This window comes from Salvelinus namaycush, chromosome 20 (genome assembly GCF_016432855.1).
Source record: "Salvelinus namaycush isolate Seneca chromosome 20, SaNama_1.0, whole genome shotgun sequence".
In the NCBI taxonomy this organism is placed as follows: domain Eukaryota; kingdom Metazoa; phylum Chordata; class Actinopteri; order Salmoniformes; family Salmonidae; genus Salvelinus; species Salvelinus namaycush.
In genome coordinates this window covers 16,324,222-16,348,652 of record NC_052326.1, presented here as the reverse complement: position 1 = coordinate 16,348,652, position 24,431 = coordinate 16,324,222, and the positions used below count along the sequence as shown (strand labels likewise).

General features: G+C 44.4%; 1 protein-coding gene across 2 annotated transcripts; it reads right to left on the bottom strand.

The window, feature by feature from the left end:
* Positions 1-10,357: 10,357 nt before the first annotated feature.
* On the bottom strand, positions 10,358-21,696 carry LOC120065079 (RNA-binding protein 38-like). Of its 2 annotated transcripts, none has more exons than XM_039015785.1 (4): positions 21,196-21,696; positions 18,156-18,294; positions 17,733-17,787; positions 10,358-11,977 (listed from the first exon to the last, which is right to left on the bottom strand). In XM_039015785.1, exons 1-4 carry the CDS (start codon positions 21,406-21,408, stop codon positions 11,665-11,667), a joined length of 720 nt encoding a protein of 239 aa, XP_038871713.1. In that variant the 5' UTR covers positions 21,409-21,696; the 3' UTR covers positions 10,358-11,664. The 2 variants fall into 2 exon arrangements, with proteins under 2 accessions (XP_038871713.1, XP_038871714.1); XM_039015786.1 differs by having other exon boundaries at positions 18,171-18,294.
* Positions 21,697-24,431: the final 2,735 nt, after the last annotated feature.

The window sequence follows — 24,431 nt, the reverse complement described above, 5'->3', positions numbered from 1 at the left end:
CTATTGAAACCTATTCAACGAGTGTGTGTAAGTGAATGAGATAAAATGTGATGAGATGCTGAATAGCTGTTGGTTGGTTGTATTGTGCCGTGTGCTTTTGTTCCTTTCTGTACTCATAAACTGAAGGGCAGGAGGGCTTTATGTTGATTCAGAGCTCATACACCCTCAATGATGCTCATCCACTATTTGCAAGAACACTTATTGCATTGGCTTTAAATGCCAGTAGGACTCATTTTACTACACAGGTGGTTCTACCCTGTCATGAATCTTCAAGGCCATAACTTCACCCTGCCTCACACCAGAGCTCTACTCAGTCACAGATTACCTCCTCCTTCTCAATGTGTTTGTGAAATTGAGCTCAGTAGTGAGTGTATTCTCTCCTCTCTGTTATGGCCAGTAAACCTTTATGGGTGTCTGAAGAGGATGGCACTCCATTTGGAGGGTCTGGTAAACACTACTCTAACTCAGATCAGCTCCACTGGCACAAGGTTTAAATGGCAAGGAAGGGAAGAGGCAAACGGTGTGCACCATGTGTGAGGGTTGTGGTGGTGTTGAAGAGAGGATGAATATATTGTGTTTGTGTGTGTCAACGTGTTTGTACGTGCCTGCGTGTGTCTCTACAGAGAGAGGGGCTCTCTGTCCATTGGACCTTTGTCTTTGTCTGTGCAAGCCATCTCTTTCTCTCGGTCTCTCCTCCTACTCCACCTCCATCCCTACGTTCTAGTGTTTGAGGCAAACAGAGAGAGTGGGAGTGGGGTGAAGGCAGGGAGACACACAGTGGTTCAGACAGCTGCTGTGGTCCTTCCAGTGTGAGGAGCCTCTGTCCAGATAGGCCACGCCCCGGCTCCTCTGCCTCACAGAGCTTCCATTGTCCACACCATGACTGCCTCTACTATTGTGATGTCACAGTTTGTCATTCTCAGAGCTGTGCGGCTGCTGCTAAGGTAAACTGACATTCAAATTTTATTCGGGAGAGAATAATCACTAATACACATGTTGACACGACACACGCACACACTTGTTTTACTGTCTTTCTCTCTAACCAAGAGGAAGAGATCCAGCCTCCCTTATTAACCATGTGTCTCTGGTACAGGCTCTTCTCATGTGGATGTAACTGTGACTCATATGTCATGACAGATGTAAACATACTGTCTGTAACCCTCACCCTTTGACCCGCTCTTTATCATCCCTCATTTCAATCTATTTGCATCTCATTTGCATGGCAGTTGGAGCTCCCTGTGTGGCGCCGATGAGGCTGACAGCACATGCAAACCAAACTTTTTCTTTCCCATCCAGCTCAGATGACTATTAGAACCCAGAGGTGTTAAAGAAGTATGTGGGGGTCTCCCCCACTTCCCCCTCATTTCCCTTCATGGCCTGGTAGCACTACGGGCCATTCACTCTCAGGGGATCAGCAGAGGAAACAACGGTCGACATGTGAACAGGACAACACCCTCCTGTTTACTTTGTAAGCTGTTGTTGGTGCTTATATCAACAGGAACTAAATCTGGTTATTGGACTGTCTGATATGCAGTAGATATGGATATAATCAACAGTGGCTAGACCAACAACATCATATTATATTCGATTTTGCTCCACTATACGTTCAATAGGGTTCTTACATCATACCATACCTCATGGTGACACATCTAATGCTTGACAAACCTTGAAACTACATGCAGGTTGCTCTGGCAACCGATACAAGAGATAGAATCGCTAAGATGCAGCGATAACGACCAGACGCTGAATTATCAGTTAGTTCATATTTACTTTCTGTATCTTTTCATTGTTGTTCTTCCTGAGTCTCACCCACTGTTAAACTCTCCTAGTTCACTATGTGTCCTTGTCAGCACATGATCATAATTAAATCCCTCCCCCCTTATGCTCTGGACCTATGAGAGAGCCCCCTGAGCTGACAGGGTGTCCCTCATTGGTAGTCTACTGTTTCAACCACACAGAGCAGCAGTTTGTAAGAATCACTAAGGGATTACATGGGAGATAAGAAAAATAGGTATCCTGCGGGCGCCACATTAAAGCGCTGTTTGGACAGCAGTGGTCAAAGCTTTTGAGTGGCGATGGAGATAAGGCCTGATACAAGAGGTATGTGTAGAGCAAGTTTAAGTTAATGGCATCAAAACGCACTGAGAGGCAGGCTAGGAAAGTCGTACACACAGAGATGTGTGCGCACAAAAACAAACCACAAACACATTTTAGCATATAATTGAAACAATTATAGTCACCCCAGGGTGCCTAAACAATCCAAGAGGTGGAACCGAGCAGAGACGCTGTCAAGGGGGCAGTAGAAGGACCCATTAGGGGCTGATAATACGTGCCCTGTATTGACTTCCTCCATCCCACCAGGCCACTGGCAGACACAGAACACTGATGTGGATTTAGATGACAGCCTTTGAAGAGCGCTCAACATGTGAGGCACAGTGACACCCACAGTGACTCTTTCTCTCTCCTCCTCCTCTTTCTCTCTTTCTCTCTCCTCCTCTTTCTCTCTCACACTGTCTTTCTGCTCTGTTATTATCCAGATCATTATTATTCTCCCTCTACCTTCTGTTCTTAGGGAGAGAAAGGCCTGCATGCCCGCCCACATGGCTTTGGTGAGATTCCTGACAGAAGCAGAGGGGAAAAAAATAGACAAGAGGCCCAATAAAGTCTGTCTAAATATAGACTACAGGCCTTTTTTCCCTCTGTCCTTATAAAGAGCTGTGGTGAATCCGTGTGGAGTATCTTCCTCACTCCTGAGAGAGCAGAGCTGTGCGCTCCCCCTCGGACTGGGAACACTGGGAACACTGCCTCTGTACAGTTTTAAAATATTTTCTTAAAAAAAAAACATCTTAACTTACTTTTCATCTTTACACGAGAGAGGGGAAATAACATTAAGCGGAACATACTAAAATAGGAGAGGTTCAAGGGAGGAAATCAGGGAGAGAGGGATTTTGAGGAGTTAGGCTTCACAGAGGAAGATACTGTGGCAGATTAGGAGTTGGCCTTCAGATGAACTGCTGTCAATGAATACTGCCCAAGTATCTTTTATTCTACAGTCCTATTCAATACAATTCCTTCCTAATCTAATTTCTATGACCAAAATACCTTTGACAACCTTTGTCCTTATCGGTTTCTTTCTCCCTCCCTTAGTTGAGTTCACTTTATCTTTCCCTTAGTAGATTCTCTTGAGATTTAATCTAAATTTAAGGAGAAATCTCTGTTAAAGCACACAGAGTTCTAGAGATTGTTGCACAAGACAGGCAGGGGCAGACTGGGACCAGAAATCGGCCCTGGCATTCCTAACACACCTGACAATTTTTTTCCTTGAGGCCCCCATACCGGCCCATATTTTTCCTCAAGGCCCCCACACTGGCAAACTTTTTCCTTAAAGCTCCTATTATTAGCCAGATATACAACTCTCCTTCCGTGGCCTCCAATTGCTCTTAAATACAAGTAAAACTAAATGCATGCTCTTCAACCGATCGCTGCCTGCACCTGACCGCCCGTCCAACATCACTACTCTGGACGGTTCTGACTTAGAATATGTGGACAACTACAAATACCTAGGTGTCTGGTTAGACTGTAAACTCTCCTTCCAGACTCACATCAAACATCTCCAATCCAACGTTAAATCTAGAATTGGCTTCCTATTTCGCAACAAAGCATCCTTCACTCATGCTGCCAAACATACCCTTGTAAAACTGACCATCCTACCAATCCTCGACTTCGGCGATGTCATTTACAAAATAGCCTCCAATACCCTACTCAATAAATTGGATGCAGTCTATCACAGTGCCATCCATTTTGTCACCAAAGCCCCATATACTACCCACCACTGCGACCTGTACGCTCTCGTTGGCTGGCCCTCGCTTCATACTCGTCGCCAAACCCACTGGCTCCAGGTCATCTACAAAACCCTGCTAGGTAAAGTCCCCCCTTATCTCACCTCGCTGGTCACCATAGCAGCACCCACCTGTAGCACGCGCTCCAGCAGGTATATCTCTCTGGTCACCCCCAAAACCAATTCTTCCTTTGGCCGCCTCTCCTTCCAGTTCTCTGCTGCCAATGATTGGAACAAACTACAAAAATCTCTGAAACTGGAAACACTTATCTCCCTCACTAGCTTTAAGCACCAGCTGTCAGAGCAGCTCACAGATTACTGCAACTGTACATAGCCCATCTATAATTTAGCCCAAACAACTACCTCTCCCCCTACTGTATTTATTTATTTTGCTCCTTTGCACCTCATTATTTATATCTCTACTTTGCACATTCTTCCACTGCAAATCTACCATTCCAGTGTTTTTACTTGCTAAATTGTATTTACTTCGCCACCATGGCCTTTTTTTTGCCTTTACCTCCCTTATCTCACCTCATTTGCTCACATTGTATATAGACTTATTTTTCTACTGTATTATTGACTGTATGTTTGTTTTATTCCATGTGTAACTCTGTGTTGTTGTACGTGTCGAACTGCTTTGCTTTATCTTGGCTAGGTCGCAATTGTAAATGAGAACTTGTTCTCAACTTGCCTACCTGGTTAAATAAAGGTGGAAAAATAAATAAATAATTGCACAAAAGAAAAACCAAGTTGCACAGGCCCAACTGGCATTTGCCCAAAATTCCAGATGGCCGGTCTGCCCATGAAGACAGGTGAGAAAGACTTGAATCTAGTCTTTGTCTATGACCCCCCTCCCATCTCCAGACTGTTCCTGTCTGTCTCTGTCCCTTTTTATCAGTAATTGACTGCCCTGTTTTCCTCAGCCAGCTGTAGCATGGTGCCGCTGTCAGCATCCAGCTGCTCTGTCGCACCAGACAGCGTTATCTCAATCATCATTAACAACACAAGTGCCCCCTCACTTATCAGCAGATTGAAAGAAACACATACATAGTCAAAAACATATATTCATGCATGCATTTACACACACGGACAAAGACACAATATCACGAATAGATACCAACTCACAAAATACAACTCTTCATTCTGCTTCCAAGGGTGTTAGATAACAAAATCTATACAGCTGTCTCCATATGAGAACAATGAACCAAGAGGGCCTCGGTTCAGAAGTTGCTGACAGACAGAGGGAGAGAGTTATTGTGTTTTTAACATCCCCCTTACACCTGTTGCCTGCTCTCTCCTGTTGTATGTGGCCACACACAAAGGCCCTTATGAGAACACATACTGTGAAGTCTCACACACTTCCTGTGACTGTAAAGCCTCACACATGTCCTGTGACTGTAAAGCCTCACACAGGTCCGCACACGCAAACACGCACACATGTGCGACACATGCTCGCACACACACGGGCACACACACACACACACCTCATGTTAGTATTGTGCTGGCCGTCTGAACTGAGATCAGTTTAAATGCTTCACAGAAAGGCAGGCTCCGGGAGGCTGAATAACATCCACACAGAGCAGATAACACATCGTTATATGATCAGCCATTGCATTCCCTTTCACAGCAGAGCCAGTCAGAGTCGGTGTGTGAGGCAGAGCTAGTATTTCTCAGTGTATAGGTCTTTTTTTGTTTTGTTTGTGGATGTGTTGGGGTGTGTGCCTACACCAGTACATGTATGCTTGTGAGTGTGCAGAATGTGTGGGCACACATGTCCCCTGTTTGCTGCTGTGAATGACACACTGAATGAGGACGCTCAACTTTCAGAACACATCAGGCTTTCAGGCCTCTCTGTCTCTGTAGGTTCTGCCACTTAGCCTCTCCTCCCCTCTCCTGTCAGTAGCTCTCTCTTGGGCACTGCTGGGGGTTAGGGCAGGGGCCAAGCCCTGGGTGTATGCATGCTGACCAGAGATAAGGAAATCTGGCATAGAATCAAGGAAACCCCACTGCGGAGAGCACACACGAGTACCCTCTCACATTGGGGCCATGGTATGGTTTGGTCCTCAGAGGTAGAGTAATGATTGGGGAAAGGGGGTTAGGAGGGAGCAGAGGCACTTGTTCCATTTTGTTAAAAGCTAAAATAACACCTTGAGTGGATCCCTTTCTCCCTCACTCTCTCCTCTCACCCCTGCTCACCCTAACCCTTCCTCCCTCACCCTCCTTAAGACGTCCACATGCTTCCCATCCGAAACAGTTCGGAATTAGTTTGTGCATATATTCTGAAATTATTTTGGCAAGGGGTTTTTCGGCTGTTCGTGCACACAAAACATTTTCTCGAGGCAAGAAGAAGTCTATGCCTCTTTGTCTGTGACTTGTCAACAGAGAGACTAGTTTTCAAGCAAATTTTTTCACTTGAGAAATACTGCACCGAACATCTTAGTTAGATGTAAAAATTGCAACTAAGATCTCATTGGCAAAAACATTAAAATGAATGACAGATTTCTTGAGTTACCTTAGATTAACTCAGACTATTTTGAGGAAATGGCTACAGCGTCTCAAGATGGACAAACTTTTTTCTAGTGTTCAAGCGAAGGTCTTTTAAGTTAGTATATAAGCACACTCGTTCAGCCGAACCGAATCATGCTGATGCCTTTATTTAAACCTATCACCCCTCCTCATAACCCTTCTTACACACACACACACACACACACACACACACACACACACACACACACACACACACACACACACACACACACACACACACACACACACACACACACACACACACACACACACACACCCACACCCACACCCACACCCACACCCACACCCCCACACACACACACACACATTTTAATATCCTTGTGGGGACCTACAATTGATTTCCATTCACAATCCTATTTTCCTTAAACCAAACCCCAAACCCTAATCCAAAACCTAAACCTAACTCTAATCCTAAACCTAACTCCTAAGCCTAAAATAGCATTTTTTCTTGTGGGGATCGGCGAAATGTCATGTTTTACTATCCTTGTGAGAACTTATTTTCCCCACAAGGATAGTAAAACCAAAAACACATGCACAAACACATACACCTCACCCTTCTCTTCTCACCGCTCCTCACGCTAACCTTTCCCCTCGCCCCTGTATGTGATCTCACCCAGAGGAATGTGTTAGCCATGCTACATTAGCCACTCATACTGCATGATGACACACAGCCCTTGTGACTGCACAGAGAAACCCCCTTTTTCCAGCTGTATGTACAGCAAGGCCCATGTCCTGTGTGTGAGCAGACTGGGCACAATCACACATCGCTGGGGAAAGTGTGTGTGGTGCACTGTCCATCCTACTGAGGAGTGTGTTTGTGTGCATTGCTGAAGAGTGTGTGTGACAGTGTGTATGTGCATCGTGTAGGGCGTATGAACTGTATATATAGCCTGGTGTGAACAGATTAGTGGACAGGGGGAAGGATATGGAGATAAGAGGGTTTTGTCTTCCTCGCCTGGCCTGGTCTGTATGTCTGTCTCTTGGAGACTCTGAGCCAATGATTACACACTGCTCCTGCCTGCCCTCCCCAGGCTTAAACTCAGTGAGACAAACTCAGATCAAATTACAGGCTTGAAGACATGGGGGATCTGAAGGGAGAGAGAGAGAACAAAACACAAACACTCCATCACAAGGGTGATGAGAGCACACATACACTCACTCACTCACTCACCCACCCACACACATTTAATTTCTCTCCCTCACACTTCCTGTAAAGTCATACATAATCACACTCCCAGAGCAAAACCTGTGCATCAACATTCTGTTATTAACACCAAAAGACTGAATATGTCCAAGTGCATCATCGCTCTAGAATAAAACACGCATGACCTTGCAAACACCTTGCAAGCACACACACACATAATCACACGCATACCAATTAACCAACCTCCACTTCCATTTAGCCTTTAATGCACATGACTGACAGTAACAGCCTGCTATAGATAGTCTGAGTAGTGGATGTCTTCATTATCATCACCCACCCACGCCTTTTAATGGCTGAGTGTGAGAATCACACAGAGGTCCATTAGACTAGCTGATAGGGAGCAAGCCTGTTTATTGGAACGCACAACAACCCATCCCATTCCCACTCAACAGTCTGCGGCCCCCTGTCCATAGCAACCTATCCTCTATTCCCTACCTCCTGGTTTTTCTACATCCCATTCCTTTCTAACTATGTCCTTAAGAGCAGGCTGCTCACACGGACATCAAACCTGCCTTCACAATCTGCCTTCACAATAAACCCCTGTCTGGCTTCCCCCTGCCTCTAGAGACCCCCCCCCCCCCATCCATTGTTCCCAATACCCTACCACTCATCAGCCCTCTGCCCCCTCTGTCGATGTTCCACATACCTATCCCCAACACTCTACCCCACTCCAGACCTGTCCTTATAATCTCTCTGGGTTGGCGCGGGAAGATGACACGGGTCAGGGCTGGGCACTTTGAGAGGGGGGGTAAATATAGAGCTGACCCTATCTGAAATGGCTGCTGATATTACCCAGGCCCCAGGGGGCCACTTCAGACTGTTACACAGGACCACTAATACAGCCGAGTTGAGAGATGGTCAGAGTAGCTGGATATAGGGGGAGGTGTGTTTACAGAGGAAACAGAATACAGACTTTGAGTAGATGGGTTAGTTCAGTATTGCAACAGTACACAACATTCCAGTTATAGTACACAATAGGATATACCAGAACATTCACCTTTTGCTGTTGGTGTTTTGCAAAGGGGTTTCCTTCAATCCAATCTATGTGGCTTTTTGAATACCACTACATAAGGTGACCATGACAGGCATTACCTCATACCATTATCCATGAAAAAAAATTATTCAATAATAGTTGTCGATTAATATTGAAAAATGTTATACAAATATTTTATAGTTATAAAAACGAGTAATTGCAAGAGGCATCACAGAGAGTTATAAAATGTGTCTGAGGGATGGAGTGGAAATCCACCTCAAAGTGAAAGATCAACACATAGTGAAATCAAGAAGGGTGGGAGTTGGGGGGTAACTGAGTAGAAAAAGTCATTTCATTCTGAGTGTAGCTGGGGGCTGATAAGACAGGACCAAGTTATATGAGTTCTGAGGAATCCATTGACATCAGAGGGGAACATGACTCAGAGTAGAGCATGTGTGGAGTTAGATTTGAGTGAACTGCACTGTAGAATGTGCGTGTGATGCCTTATGGTGACTCTGCAAAACATGCTCCAATGGGCCTGTGTATGACCTCGTTCATCCACCTGACACTCTACTCTGTTTCTCCCCGCTCATGATTGAGTGGGACAGTGGGAAGGTGAGAGAGGGGTTAGAATGACAGGGAGAGCGTGAGATAAGGACAACGGAGGGTGAGGAGGAGAAACAGAGGCAGTAGGAAAGAGAGAGAGAGGGAGAGTGAGAAAAGAAAGTGAGAATAAAAACAGAGAGGATGCAGGGAAAAGGGCTACAAGGAGAAACTGTGAGGACTGTGAGAATGTGAGGGAAGCCAGACGATTGGGAGGAGCGTTGGGGAGAGTAGGGAAAACAATGAGGCGACCATACATTCACAGCACTTTAACTCAGCACTCTCCTACTTAAACACAGTGACGTCACATAGACCAGAGGACACCCAGTCTGTCACCCCACACTGGCCATAAACACCTATGACATGATTCAACAATGTAACTGTAACCCTGAGACATGTTTAATTACTGCACATTGCTTATTTAAACATGCTGTATGGTTCCCTGAAAATGTCCAGCATACTGCAACAAAGCCATCTGGTTTCTCTCTGCGCTCTTTAAATATACACACGGTCCTTCTTCCTCCACTAGACCTTTGTACGGAGTCCTGTCAGTCAGTGAGGCTTCACAACCTTGTACTTGACATGTTCCAAAGCATTTTACATGACTCCGTCAGCATCTCTGTGTGGTCTGGTAAAATAAAACATCTCAAATTGTTAAAGGACTTAAGCACAGATAGAGGGAACCAACCAGGTAGACCTTTTATATTTGACAGCTGACAACTCACATGGTTACGATGCATTAAAATAAGCACGGTAACTAGGGTGACTGTGCTTTTAACCACATACTGTACTAACAAACTCCCCCTTCTGGCTCTACAGTTCCAAGTTTGTCATGTCCTCAGCAACACCCCGTGGCCCTGGCAGGTGGTAGTGTTGTGGGCTGATAAAGTACGGCCTCCTGCTCCCAGAGTCCACCACAAAGCCGACAGAACACACAGCACTGTGATAACGACTGTCACACACACTAGCAACTGAACCCTCTCACCCCAACAGGAGATAGTTTGTATCTCTAGTCAACTTTAGAAAAGACTAATGGAGTCCATTCTTGAGATTGTAAAAATCCATTCCTTCATACATCTAAGGCAAAAATATGACAGTTTGTAAAATGTTCTGCTCTTCATAGAGTTGTGGTATCAAGTTAGATTTTTAAAACATTTAATCAAGAAACATTTAATCAAGAAACAAGTCAAGAGCCTTTTTAAATACAAATTCTTTATTTTTCCAAGATTTTTTTGGTTCAGCTTCTTTGAAATGACATTTTGCTGAAACAGTCTACAGAGTGTCTGATCCTAGCCAGCAGCAGTGAAACTGGGCTACAAAAGAGCATCTAGCATTGTGCATACAGGCAAATCCATTGTTTCTGAGGGAACATGGAAAATACAAATATGGCCATCATCAAATGAATAAGAAATTGTGGATCTGCACATACACTTTCGAAGTTGTAGGACTTCAGTGCAACAAGACCAAGTTACAAAAAAGCTACAGAATTTCCTATAAATACCTCAAAACATAAATATTGTAAATGTACTTGATAATGAAACACTTACAAATACTGTACATGTCCTTTCTGAGAGGTCAACATTTGACAATCCTAGATTAACAGTTCCACAAAATATGCAGGCACTGGTTACATCAGCTGCCTTACATAAAATACCCAATGCTCTTTGACCCCCTCCTCCCACTTCCTGCATATGATTATCTACAACAATCAAGACAAAGTGAGTCAATAGACTACAAGTGTCTGGTATAAATATGAAGAGTCAGGCCATGTGAAAACTACCCTGTGGCTCTGTGAGTGAAGGAAGGGGTTAAAGGAGGAGTGTTTGTAAAAACAGGAGTTTTATTAAGGCATCTTTCATAAAAATAAATGTAGTCCTGATGTCTAACGATTGATCGACTCAAATAAGGGGATCCCAGGATCTCTTCATTCTCCATTTAGTGATGACCTCTGAAAGGCACAGAGTCATGACCCCCATGGTGTTGGAGCAATAACACTGGGGGTATGAGAGGGCAGAATCCTCATCTGCTCTGGTGTGGATAGAAACAGTTGGCGTCATGCCTCCCACCTCTGTTCCAATTCCCAGTGTACCCAAGCAGCAGTGCCGTCGCCAACCCCATGCACTGGTAAAGAGGGGGGAGGGGGCAAATGTCCAAGTAAGCCCACCACCCCCCTCAGCGCTCTCCAAAACACAGGTATGTACCATGGACATTGAAGGTTTCCATTGATTGAAACAAAATAACAATTAATAATTTTACATTGATAAAGGATACTAGTATTAATACAATAAAGACTAATAATAAAAATGAAGTGTCTGTTTCTGGAAGCCCTCTGAAGCAACCATGCATTTTATCCTAGCCCCCCCCCCAGACTCAGGGGAGGGCTCATTCTATATAGTGCAATAGTCCTGCTTTCTCCAGCCCTTCCCTGAAAGCCCTGGCAGGGGCAGCACAGGGTGACTCCCCAGGCAGCCTACAGGACTCCCTGCATCCTGCCTCTCCTCACTGCATGCGGTCTGGCTGAACATGCTGCTGGGGGTTGTACTGTAGGAAGGTGGAGGCTGGGCCTGCCCCTGTGGGGAGAGTCTGGTGAACAGAGGCAGGGGCCTGGGAGGGGGCGGCGGCAGGGCTGGGGGTGTAGCCATAGCCCAGGAACCCTGGGGAGGCAGCGTAGGGGTACTGCTCAAAGGCTGCCTGGGCGTACTGGGCATAGGCAGCACTGTAGTCCAGGTAGGGGGCGGAGGAGGACAACTGAGAGGGGAGAACCAGGCTGGGCTGGATGAAGGCTTGGGGATACACATACTGCTGGGCCAACCTGGAGAACAGACAACAGGACACTAGTTACACACTTGAATATACAATGAAGGACAGGAGCAAAGAAAGCTTAGGCCTGGATGCTGTCATTTACATTCTCCAGCAGGTCTTCAATACATTAGTTGTGCTGTATGTGCTGAGCCCAGTATATCCAGTGGTGGGGAAACTAACCAGATGCCACACCACCCACTACTAATGTGCAAAGAGAGCGAGGTATTGAGAAGAGATCTCAACATCCCTCGTCACTTAAAAAAAACCTACAAAACCTGTTAGGTAAGCCCCCTGAGAGAGAAAGGGTGTGGTAGTGGGGAGAAGAGAGCCAGCCGTTACTGGCAGGTTTTCAAGCCCAGACACCAGCTAGTGTTTTAACAGCTGCTGCTCTTCACTCACTGAGCACACTCCAACCAATGTCTGCGCACACGCGCACTTGCTCACAAAGGGGAAGTTTGATGGAGTTGTGGTTCCTGTTTTTGTGTGCAAGCTACATTGGGCATCAATGGTTGAAAGGTGGGGAGTACTTATCAAGGCAGTCTATTAGCCAGTTGGGTCTCATGTGCTCAAAGCTCTCCCTCCCTGAATGATGATTAGTGCTCTGGAGTCTGAAGACCGCTCATTCTCCTCCAGTCTCAGTCTAGCAGCACATCATTCATGGGGAGACAGGCGGAGTTGGGGCGATATTTTTAACCAGGCCTCAAAGTGCCTCTAGGGTCTGTTCCTCTGGGGTTGCGCCCCCCCCCCCCTTGATACTGCAGCTCAAGGGAAACAGAGGAACTCGCTCACTGCAAAAGCACACAAGCCAAAAGCAGAGCTCAGAGAGTAAAATGGGGAACGTTCTTCACACAGAGTGTCTGGTAGGAGACTGCAATACGGTCGGAGTGAAAGAAGGTCAAGACAAGATAGTACAGTCACAGCACACAATGCAACAATTCTCAGCTGAGTTTCAATAGACCAACGGCTTCCTTTCCTTGCCTCTTAACGTCATGGCCACTGGATGGGTTACCACCATGTTGTGTCCACCCGTGTCCTTTCAGGTCAGTGGTCATGAGAGAAGACGTGGGAAAGAAGCAATGGAAGACAGCCATCAAATCAAATACAGCAAAGGGGAAGCGTGCAGGAGTGACAAGACATACTCACAACATCCAATTGCACCCTGCCTTACACACTCACCCAGCCACACCCCCAAACCCTTCAGCCCCACACTGGAACTTTAAACAGCAACCAAAGTCACCACTGCAAACCATGCCATAATAGGGAATAGGCACTCTAATCAGCATAACCTTTTCATGTCATATCACACACATGGAAAAATAAAGGCACTCCAATCCATCACAACACACTGCACTCTCAAGCCATCGTTGGCACCTTAGAGGGGCGGGAACAGTCACAACTGCCTGCTACCATCCTCCTGGGAGCTTCCAAACAAGGCAGAACGAAGACTGTACCTCGGGTATCTTCACTCCCCCTCCGGCACACTGTTCAGCTGGGAGCACAGAGCAACCATGAGGGGGTTGGGGAGGATAGTGGAGGTTAACAACATGTATTCATTATCTGGATCCTCATTGATACTATTGGGATTGTTCCATCCTTCAGGGTGATGAGTGAAGCTAGTGGCTAAGCTTTTTTGCAACGTCTGGAGACATTATGCTGATATGATACAGAAGTCTAGACCCGTGTTGCCTGGGTTCACACACACACATAGCAAGTCTTTCTCTGTGTAGGTAGGCATTTAATAGTCAGGACAAGAGGTCTGCTGAGTGGTATAGACAAACAATAATCCACACAAAAATAAAAAACATGAACGCTATAGACAGAGGGAGCAGAGCATGCTGATAGACACTGTTCTCCCCTCTAACGGTACTGAACGGTCAGCTACTCACAAAGAACCATTCAGACATCCACACAGACAGATGACTATACATGAAGCCTGTCGGGCATACGCACATTCACACAGAGATGAGCCTCTCCTGTGGCCACAGACCTCAAGCTCAGACCTCTGGTTAGATCAAGATGACCTTTCTGATGTACATTAGTAGGAAGTAAAACAAAATAATGGTCAATGCTTCAATCATTTTGATAGAAAAGTGAATAGAAATTACTCTACTGAGAGGACGAGACATGAATGCAGAGAGAAACAGTGAGAGAAGAGGCAGAAAAGGAGAAGATGAAACCGGGACGCTGAGGAGAGCAGAGCTCTCTGGGCCATCTGACATCACAAGGCCTGTGGGGGTCTGGAGGGATCTGAGGTCAGCTGGTTTTGTGACAGGGAGGTGGGGCTGGCAGGGCAAAGGGACTGCCGCACCAAGCAGATGGACTTCCTGACCAAGCCCGCATGTTTTCGTCATGGTGAAAAATCAAAGGGTTTCATCAATTCATGCTAAATGTAGTTAGCTAGGATAAATCCGTTACATTTTGGCTTTCATGGCAAATAAATCCACTGCCAATACGTAGTTCCTACCTACATGCTAGGGCTGACCCCATTTAGTCGACTGGTCGATTGTTTGGTCAATAGGTTGTCAGTCGATATTAAAACACATTTTTACGATCTTGTCTCGTCGCTGCAACTCCAACGGGCTCGGAAGAGGCGAAGGTCGAGTTCTCCGAAACACCCGCTCGCTTAATCCAGAATCACCAATGTGTCGGACGAAACGCAGCGCAACTGACGACCGAAATCAGCCTGCAGGCACACGGCCCGCCACAAAGAGTTGCTAGAGCGCAATGAGCCAAGTAAAGCCCCCTCGGCCAAACCCTCCACTAACCCGGATGACGCTGGGCCAACGGGACTCCCGGTCACAGCCGGTAATGACACAGCCTGGGATCAAACCCCAGGCTGTGGTGATGCTTCAACACTGTGCCTTAGACCACTGCGCCACTCGGGAGGCCCCTTTATAGCACGTCTTGATTGACGCCAGTCTCAGTGGACTAATCAATTGCGGAGACGGCACACCAGTAGCAAACTTACCGTTAATTCTAATAATTTCTCATCTACAATGTTTGTGTGGTTACAGTAATTTCTGTTAATGGATTCAATATACACTTAACAAAAATATAAAGTGTTGGTCCCATGTTTCATAAGCTGAAATAACACATTTTCCATATGCATAAAAAGCTTATTATTTCACTGAAATTAGTTTACATTCATGTTAGTGCGCATTTCTCCTTTTCCAAGATAATCTATCCACCCGACAGGTGTGACATATCAATTAGCTGATTAAACAGCATGATCATTACACAGGTGCACCTTGTGCTGGGGAAAATAAAATGCCACTTCAAAATGTACATGAAAAAAATGTGAGAAAAAAAAGTTTATTTCATTCCATTTATAAGTTGTCAATTTATTCATTATGTTTTGTTTGGAATGCTCCTGTCAATGTTGAGTAAGGACCTGCACCTGATTACGCATGGAAGTAGGCATAAACTACCTGGCCTGCGCGCAAATGTGGGCTTATAAAATGTGCCCATTTGGGGATCTGATAGTATTTCTGATCACTCACCACCACTAATGAGCTGTGGAGCTTCTCAAAGTAATGTTCTCTTCACAACAAACAGCAAGTCTGTTTTTACATCCATTAAGAATGACAATAGTTCAATGTAGCCCATTTGAAAAATCTTTCCAGCTCTCTCCCTTTTGATAACCACTCAGCGTGAAAGGGAAAACAATGGCATGCTCTGATCCGCTGGAAACGTCATAAAATAGGTCTACCTGATTACTTCTTAACCCTTGCACAAATAGCCTATAGCGGTGTCTGTCCAGAGCTCACTTTCACAGGAAAATGAGGGTTCAGAATATTTTATACAATGCTGCAAGTTTGTTAGATCAAGCTTTCTGCTAGACCAAGTTGATACAACGTTTCAAGATCCTAGCCGACAGTCTATGTGTAGCCAATGTGATTTATTTGTATCAAGATATTTTCGACCTGCAGGCTGCAATGTTTTTATTTGTTGGCTTTACGTAGGCAATTTTTAAAATTTACTTTTTTAGAGATTTGTATAACTTACATTTAGATATCATTTTTATTTATCACACAATAGCAACTTAATTATAGAAGAAATTAAACTTTCACAAAAATGTGCATTTGAAAATCATAATTGGCACGCAGATCGGTAGAAATGTTAAGATAAATTGGCACTCCAAATGGAAAAAAAGGTTGCCAACCCATAGTGTAGCCTATTACCAGCAACTTCGGGGGCGTAATGGCAGAATCTGCTAGGGCCAGCAGCAGCGGGAGAAGGTTGGGAACAGCTTTTTTCTTCTAGTTAGGCCATCTTGATCCCTGGCTCCCTCTGAGTCATTTGTGTGTCGTAATTATTTAAAATCACATTATGCTTAAAGCATCAGACAAGCTCAGTAACCTACATATACAGTAGTCAATTTTATTAAAAGACATAGGGTGTCTACATGGAAAAACTTCAACCAGTCGATTGGTCAAAAGAATAGACTACTCTTGGTCGACCAAGATAGTTACATTTTTTGGGGTCGGGGACAGCCCTCCTGCATGCAAACTTAAGGCTACATGCAAAAAAAGGTCCTGGCATCACAAATTCTGGCCTGGAAGTATAACAAAATTATACAGAAAAGCGATCATAAATATTTAATGCAAAAAAAAAAAATAATAACTTGTGGGGAACACCTGTAGGAGGTGTGGCGCCTGGTGAAAGTACCATTAAGCACAATGCCTCTTCAGAGACAGAGCTGTCGCAACCCCCCAGTTTATACCCGTTACCTAATCTTCCCCCCTTATTCCCACCCCCAGTCTCACAGGGGTGTCAATTTTCAGTGTCTGTCTAATCACCCTCCCGACACCAGCAGAAAACAGTGTTAGGGCTTTGTCTTTCTCGTCTTGTTTCTTCTCCTTCTGGGAGGGGAGGACAAGACGGAAAAAAATACTATAGGAGAAAATGAAGGGGGAGTGGAAGAGGAGCATTATGCTACGGTCCAGTCTGGTCCACACACATGCTCAATCCCTCTCAACCATACCACTTCATAACATGCCGTTTAAGGGTCTGGTGCGGGAGAAAGGCTGAAAGAACACTTGTGTGCGCTCCATCTTAGAGCAGCCTGTGTCTGTCACCGGCCCATAGAGAGATCTCCGAGCTCAACAGACAGGTGCCCTCTCTCCCTTTGGGGCTGCAGTCAGTCAAGGGGGATTAGGTAGTGTAAATAGCTCCAATAAGAGCCAACACCTGTCAGACACATGACCACAGAGCCCGTTTCAGACCCTGGGGGGCTCCGCCCAGCCCGTTATGGACATAGGGGGGATTCTAAGCACCCAAAGTCCATTGACACGATCTTATAACATGTAAGGGCTTAGACCTCTGGCTTCAAAGCTAGGACATGAGGAGAGAGGGAGGGGGAGGGGGGGGGGGGGGGACACTGCAACAGCAGGGGGCGAGTGGTGTCAATCCCATGTCAGTGGCATGGCCATTAAATGCCCAGCGGAACACGTGTCCTGGACACCAGTGACAGACTGGCCTCCCTCCAGGCTGTTTCTACAACAGACAAACACACTGCCCTGGAGCCTTGCTCAGTGAGAGAGCCCACTCAACCAGATAGATACTGGAGGGTCTAAAAGAGGGGATGAGCATCACATGTGTGATGTACCATCACATGTACCATGCTACGACCATTTGAAAACAAAAAAAAGTTAGCAATTGGCAAAAGTCTAAAGCTCACATACATTATGCACATATGGGTTTAATCTGTCCTAATGTGTCATTCAGAAAATACTGTGGTATACTGCCCACTCCCACTCACTTACCCATACTGCCTCTGGATGAGCGCTGGGTGAATAGGTTGCACTCCGATGGATATACCTGGAAGACAGAGGAAACTTCCCTTCAGATACATTTACAGAAGAGGGCCAGAGAACAACGCAGAGAGGAGAGGCAGAGCCAAATTCCCTAAACTCTGGGGTAACTCAAGCAACCTACCAATAATAAACAAAACATGCAGAGGGCGCAAATTACATTGTGTTTTTGTTATACATGAACTCAGTCCCCTATTATACAAGAGTAAGAGTCAATCCAGATGCAAATAAAATGGTTTGTACTTTTCTGTATGATGTGAGATTTCTGAATTACCATTTACTAACACATATTTGTCTAAAAATTCCAATATGGTGTGTGTGTGTGTACGTGACAAGTGTAGTTGTGGTGTTGGTGCATCCGGCGGTTGTTCTCACCCCTGGTCGGCTCACCTATCTGCATATTGCGGGGCTTGGCACCAATGTAAGCCAGGTTCACATTGGACTTGCGCCCGTCGATGATGGGGTTGGGGTCTTTACAGGCCCTCTCTGCTGATCCCCGATCTGTCATCGTCACCTGACATGTAATCACACAGACAATATTAGCAATACTGAAAAGACACCAGTTCCCCATTTTAGCTGGTAATACAGTCAAAAGTAGAAATCTATTTATCGCCAATTATGGCAGCGAAGCTATAAAAGGTCAGTCAAGGACAGGGCCACCCTGATCCACCAAGCAGAACTAAAAGAAACAACCCCTACTGGTCTGTCATCACAGAAATCCCCCTGTGGAAGCTCACTGTAAAAATTCCCCTTTCTGAACAGAAGAGGAAATTGTAAACAAAGCACAGTGATTATCAGTTAACAACCCAGAAGACTTGATCAGCCACCCATCCACTTGTCAGCAGCACAGTCAAAGAAGTCAGCTGAAATATGTCTCAGTAATGATGAATAACAAGGGCTTATCCAATTAGGTAATAGAACATAAGGAGATTGTTAGAATCCACCCCTCACTCTCCTCCCAAGGCATTAGACAGCATCACCTTCTGCCAATTCAAGATGTCTCAGATGATTACATATCTGAGGTGTAAATCTATTCTAGTCTGTTGAAGAAAGCATACCTCTTTAGACTAGATGAGAGGTTGAGCCCACTCCATGACATGTGTTATGAACACACATGAGCAGCGAGGCTGTGTTGACACTGAAACTCTATTGAAGAGGGTCTACTAATCCACCTTTGGAGTGTGTTTAAAAGTACTCCTTGCTCTGGAGCCGTTTTTTCTCCTCCTGCTACTCAAGCAGTGAGCAACAGGATGATCAAGTTGGCGGTTACTGGGATAAAATCTGAGTGTTTTTTGCCCTCCGCTGCATGCAAGGTGGGGAACACCTATTTCCCAGCCTCGAGCACCCTCATATGCCCGAGCCAGTCAGACCTGAAACACCAGACACTTTCAGCAGCAGTAGCAGCCGTTAATGACAGAGCTCCACAGTTTTTTGGTCACCACTGATGTGTAAACAAAGTGCCATTTTCTTAACAGTTATAAACTGGCTGAGGCATAAAGTTATCCATTCCATCTTTGGCCTCTATTAATGCTGATGAGTCTCTCCAAGTTTCTGGTAAATATTAGCATTTCTTCTGGCATTTATGTTCTTTGTAACCATGAGAAGGAAGTTGGGTTTCTTTTTGCCTGCCTCATACAGATTCTCTTTGTTAATGTTTCTGCTCACACTGGCTGATTACCAGAGGGTCATTAAGGAAACTAGCAGACAATCTGAATTTGGGCTGAATAGTGTCAATCTTAGGAGCTGAAGATTTGGTTTTATAAAAGGGTTAATAGAACCATCTATGGCAATCAAAAACCCACCTGTGGTGATTGGTAAAGCTGACACGAGGGGGAAGTGCACATAACTTCCATCTCTGACAGCTGCTACTACAACAAGGAGGAGGAGTGTTGTAGTCCATCTTGGGAGAGAAAATAACTCCCACTTTCTAACTCATAACCGCAGTTATGATTCTATAAACACCACTTGTAAGGCCTGAGTGCTTCAGTTGTTTACAAATGGGAGGGTCTATGTCCACACCGCTCCAAAATCCCCATATAAAGCAAGCAAGGACAGCAGTTCTCACTTCTGTGTGTGCCCTTGCAAAGCTCATAAACGATAAGAGCTAGGTCCTTCACGGGCCAGTGCTGAGAGGTTGGTGGGAGGAAAGGCATGTGGTGTGTTCGTTTTAGGGGATAAGCAAGAGGGACATTAGATATATAATCTTCTTATCAATAAACTCATGTGATCTCTCATCCTGATTACAGCAAGGCAAAAAATGATACTCTGCATTTGCACGTTTAAGCCGTACATTTGGGCAAGGATTTATTTTGACATGCGTTTGAATGACCGCAATACACAAGAGATGCAACAGCATTGTATTCTGCTGGGGATATCCATTTGTACTTAAAGGCCCAGTGCAGTCAAAAATGTGATTTTTCTGTGTTTTGTATACATTTCCACACTGAGGTTGGAATAATAATGTGAAATTATGATGCCCTTTAGTGTAATGGCGAGGTGTAGCTTGGTGCAATGAGTTAAGCATTTAAAAAAAAAAAGTGACCTACGTTTAAATTGCGCCGCCATTTTCTGAAATTCTAAGTTTCAGTTTATGTGACAAAACAAGCAAGTATAGTGCAGAGAATCAATGCCGCAATTAAATAACTTTACCATAAACAAAAAAGTGTATTTTCAGCAAGTGTACAAAACGAGAATGAAAGATCTATAACTCACATTTCTATGTGAATTTGGTCAGGTCGCCCAAAAAGTTACATATTGCAGCTTTAAAAATGAGAAGTGGCAATGCTGACAGCATTCCCCAAACCAACCACTCCCCATTTAACTGCTCATACAGTAAATGTTCCAGAACATAAAAATGTACTGAAAGCAGCCCTGGTCAAGTTCGTTTTGCATGGCAGTGCCCCTGGTGGGCAGCGTTTGCCCATTATAGACCATTCCATTGGTCTTCAAGTGAACTCCAACAGCTAGTTCAATTTCCCCTCCACACTCAGACCACTCACAGGCAGTCCTAGCTAAATTATTGCTTGCGAAAATGCATATGCCAAGAAGAAATTCGTATTTTTGACCATTTTATTTGAAAACAATCACCGTCAGGTGCTTAATCATTACCAAGAAATTATTTGATATTGAGATAAAAACTGCTGCATTGGGCCTTTATACAGGTACTTGGAGCAGCCTCATGTATTATTGTTTTCCTCTAGGCAAGTAGCCTAGACAGTTCCATGGAACAATAACTTGGTGGCGGAAGGAAACGTGGTGAGCATTTGCCCAATGACAGCTACATAGAAAACAAATAGACCAACCATTACCATTTTATAGGCAACTCGATTTTACTGTGTTGCCGTAAAGACGCACGTGCTGCCACTGGTCAAGCTGCAGGATAAATGCATAACCGACAAGTGTCAATGTTACTTACAAAGCCATATCCTCTGGATTTCCCCGTTTGTCTGTCCGTTATCACCACCGCCTCGTCGATGTCTCCGAAGGCCTCAAAATACTTTCTCAAGGAAGCATCGTTAGTGTGGTAGGGCAAACCGCCCACGAAAATTTTGGTAAAAGTAGTGTCTTTTTGAATTGCTGTAGAATGCATCACTTCCAGGCCTCCGTTCCCGAACTGATGCAAAAGCATTGACAAGCCGAGCCGGTAAGAGAGCTAGGCTAAAGACTAGTGAACAGTTAACTAAAGGTAGCCTAGTTGGTTAACCAACTATTGATATGTCCAGCATCAAAAGGCTATTAGCTGCTCGACTCGAGATGTTTTGAAATATCCAACAGGGGTCTGTTCTCGCTTGCTTCTCAATTTTATGTTTTTTCTTCCTTGATTCAGACCTTGAACTTCTTGTTGCCAAGTTCACTGCGTTTCCGTATAGGCTACTGCTTGAAATAGTTTTTGCGCTTTCTAAATAGTTCCTTCAGTTGCCTCTATATTGAAAGTGTTCCGGGAGAGTTTATATAGTCGCCGAACCTGATCACGCCCATTTTAGATGACTGGCCTATGGGCAATGATTCTGGATGACCATTTTTTTTCGAACGCAGTAAAGCCCGCCCCCACGCGTTCTTCTTGCACCTGCTTTTGTCCTTTACTACACAAAGACAAGTAATAACTGTAGGTCTACAGCCCGCCTCACGCACATGTTACATTGTATCACTCTCGTAGTAATAGAGAAACAACTCTCTATCTCGTCTGTTGTACCTTAAAGATACATTTGTTGACTTCATTTTGATTTTGTTTTGCAATTTTCTATAACCATATGCTGCACATGTGATATGCCTAATGATTGTAATGGCTCAACAATAGTGTACCACAGTATGCGTCACAATACTGACACCTCCACTGTGACGCTATTTTGACTATGCCTGCTAAAACGCATTACACATGTGTCTTATAGTTCATCTTGTCATTCTTCTCACTGTCATAAATTCTAAATTGTCATTTCAGTTTTTAGACTTAGCCTACAAGGGGTTCTCAATATAAGTGGCACAAACACATGTGATTCCAATATACGAATTACATGGATTTCACCTTCAAGGTTAGTATATACCACAATAATGATAGCCTATAAGCCAAATTGTACACCTCAGTAGCAATGGGTTACAGACGGCCGTGTTTTCCGGTCAACCCATTCATATAACGAGGATGATACATAGCATTATAATAGGCCCGCCAAAGACGAGCGCCCTTTAGGTTATTATTAACAAGGTATTTTTGCCAGCGCCCATCATAAAACAAATGCTTGGCTCACATTGATTACAAGAGTGATAACAGCGTGCAAATACCGCATAACTCTGTTTACTTAAACATTGCCGTTATATGATTCAGAGGGAGTTCACAGACTCGTAAATGGTGTGTGTCTGTCAGACAAGATTGTAGGCTATAACGCCACGTTCAAAACAACTGGGTACTCGGAAATCTCCGACTTCCGACTTCAATGCGCACAAGACAATTGGGAACTCGACAACAAAAAAGAGCTCCGACTGGAAAAAATCGTTTAACGGTTATCCAACTAGGAATTCCAAGTCGGAAACTTGGGCATCTTTCTAGAGCTCAGACTTTCCGACCTGAAGATCACTGACATCATGATTTGACCTAATTTTTTCAGAGTTCCCAGTTGTCTTGAAAGCACCATATGCAAGTATATCATCCTGAGACTCAGCAATTCATTTTTGTCCTCTAGTGGACATCAGTTCTTGGTCCGTATCTCTGAGGCCATACAAGCCACTGTATTAAGTCCTGTTGTCCCTTTTCAGAGGACATTCTGCAGGCTTTTCATTGATATCACGTGTAGGGGTGTGACCTTGACAACTTTATCTTCCTGGTTCATACAAAAATGTCTGTCATCAAAATTAGCACATTTGATGGAAATTTTAAAAGAAGTGTGTGTAATTATGAATCATTATTTGTGTGAGTTTAATATTCAAACAATTTCTAGTAAGTGAATATCTCAGGAATAGTTGAGTAGTCAGGACTGTGAAATAATTATTTTACATGAAATAAGAGCTAAATAAGAGTCTATCAAGAAATGTCATCTGTAGTGGACATCCGGACGCTGCAACTATGTTTTTCACCTACTGTACCCATTGACTGTAATGTTAATTTTTCATATTTACTTCCTTTCATATGTATTTACCACTATGGCGGACCATTTTGCACTTGCAATAAAAGATAAATAACAATGTTTTGTCTATTTTTTTCTTGGTAACCTTTCCCAACTCCCTAAAAAAAATGTTAAAAAAATAATCCCCCCCAAACAATTATCAGGAGGATAGGGAGGGGAGTAGAGCTATCCCGTAAAAGAAAGGTTCTTGGGGTTAAGTTATTGCTCAAAAACAGTCAAGCCTTTCTTTTTGGAATAACCTACCCTCTGAATTTATCACTAACGGTTTAAGCCACGGCTTAATGTTACACTGGTTGCCATGTTCACAGTGACCTCCAGTAGTATATAAATTATTGGTTAATTGTTCGGAGGAACATCAGTTAGGGCTGAGTAGGGTCTGGAGAACATGCCAGGGCAAGTACCAGAATTGTGGGTCACCACCATTACTCCTGAATAAGACATTCATAGGACTCTACTTACTACAGGAGCATGGTACAGCATGGTACAGTGTTAGCTGGACTACTATTAAACAACTTGACACACTGACAACCACATCATTTATGAAAATATGGCGTGGAGAGGGTAGAGGTAATAAAATATTGGGTTTCAAATGATGGATTGTGACCTGTGTGGCTGGAAATATTGGTTTGTTTAAATTGACAAGGCCTTTTTGATGAAAGCACAGCACCGTTTGTGAGGAGCCAGTGGACAGTAACACTAACTTCCAATCCTTGGTGCTTTGGAGCACATCTGCTAAGTACCCAGGCCCTGGCTGGCAGCAAGACACTAATGACCACAATATAAGGCATTTCAGTCACACCTTCTCCATGACCAGCATCTATTCACACATGGCTTTTGTAGCTCCCCACCACCCCTTCTTCATATCCTACTGATAAATCCCCAATATCAGACTCCTTTCCCACTCCAATTCAAGACTCACCTGATGAATCAAACTGCACTGCGTTGATCCTCAACTGACCTCCCAACCTTTCTCTCTCTGTCTGGATCACCGCAGGCGCAGGGGCTAACTGAAAGACAAAACATACCACCTAGTGGC

What these genes read in the sequence shown, in the direction of transcription:
- LOC120065079 (XM_039015785.1), bottom strand. Translation starts at nt 21,408, where the DNA reads ATGCTTTTGCATCAGTTCGGGAACGGAGGCCTGGAAGTGATGCATTCT. An exon ending in GATAGGTGAGCCGACCAGGG is followed by an intron (nt 17,788 to 18,155) that starts GTGAGAACAACC and finishes TCTGTCTTCCAG; the next exon opens with GTATATCCATCGGAGTGCAA. An exon ending in CTCATCCAGAGGCAGTATGG is followed by an intron (nt 11,978 to 17,732) that starts GTAAGTGAGTGG and finishes TCTGTTCTCCAG; the next exon opens with GTTGGCCCAGCAGTATGTGT.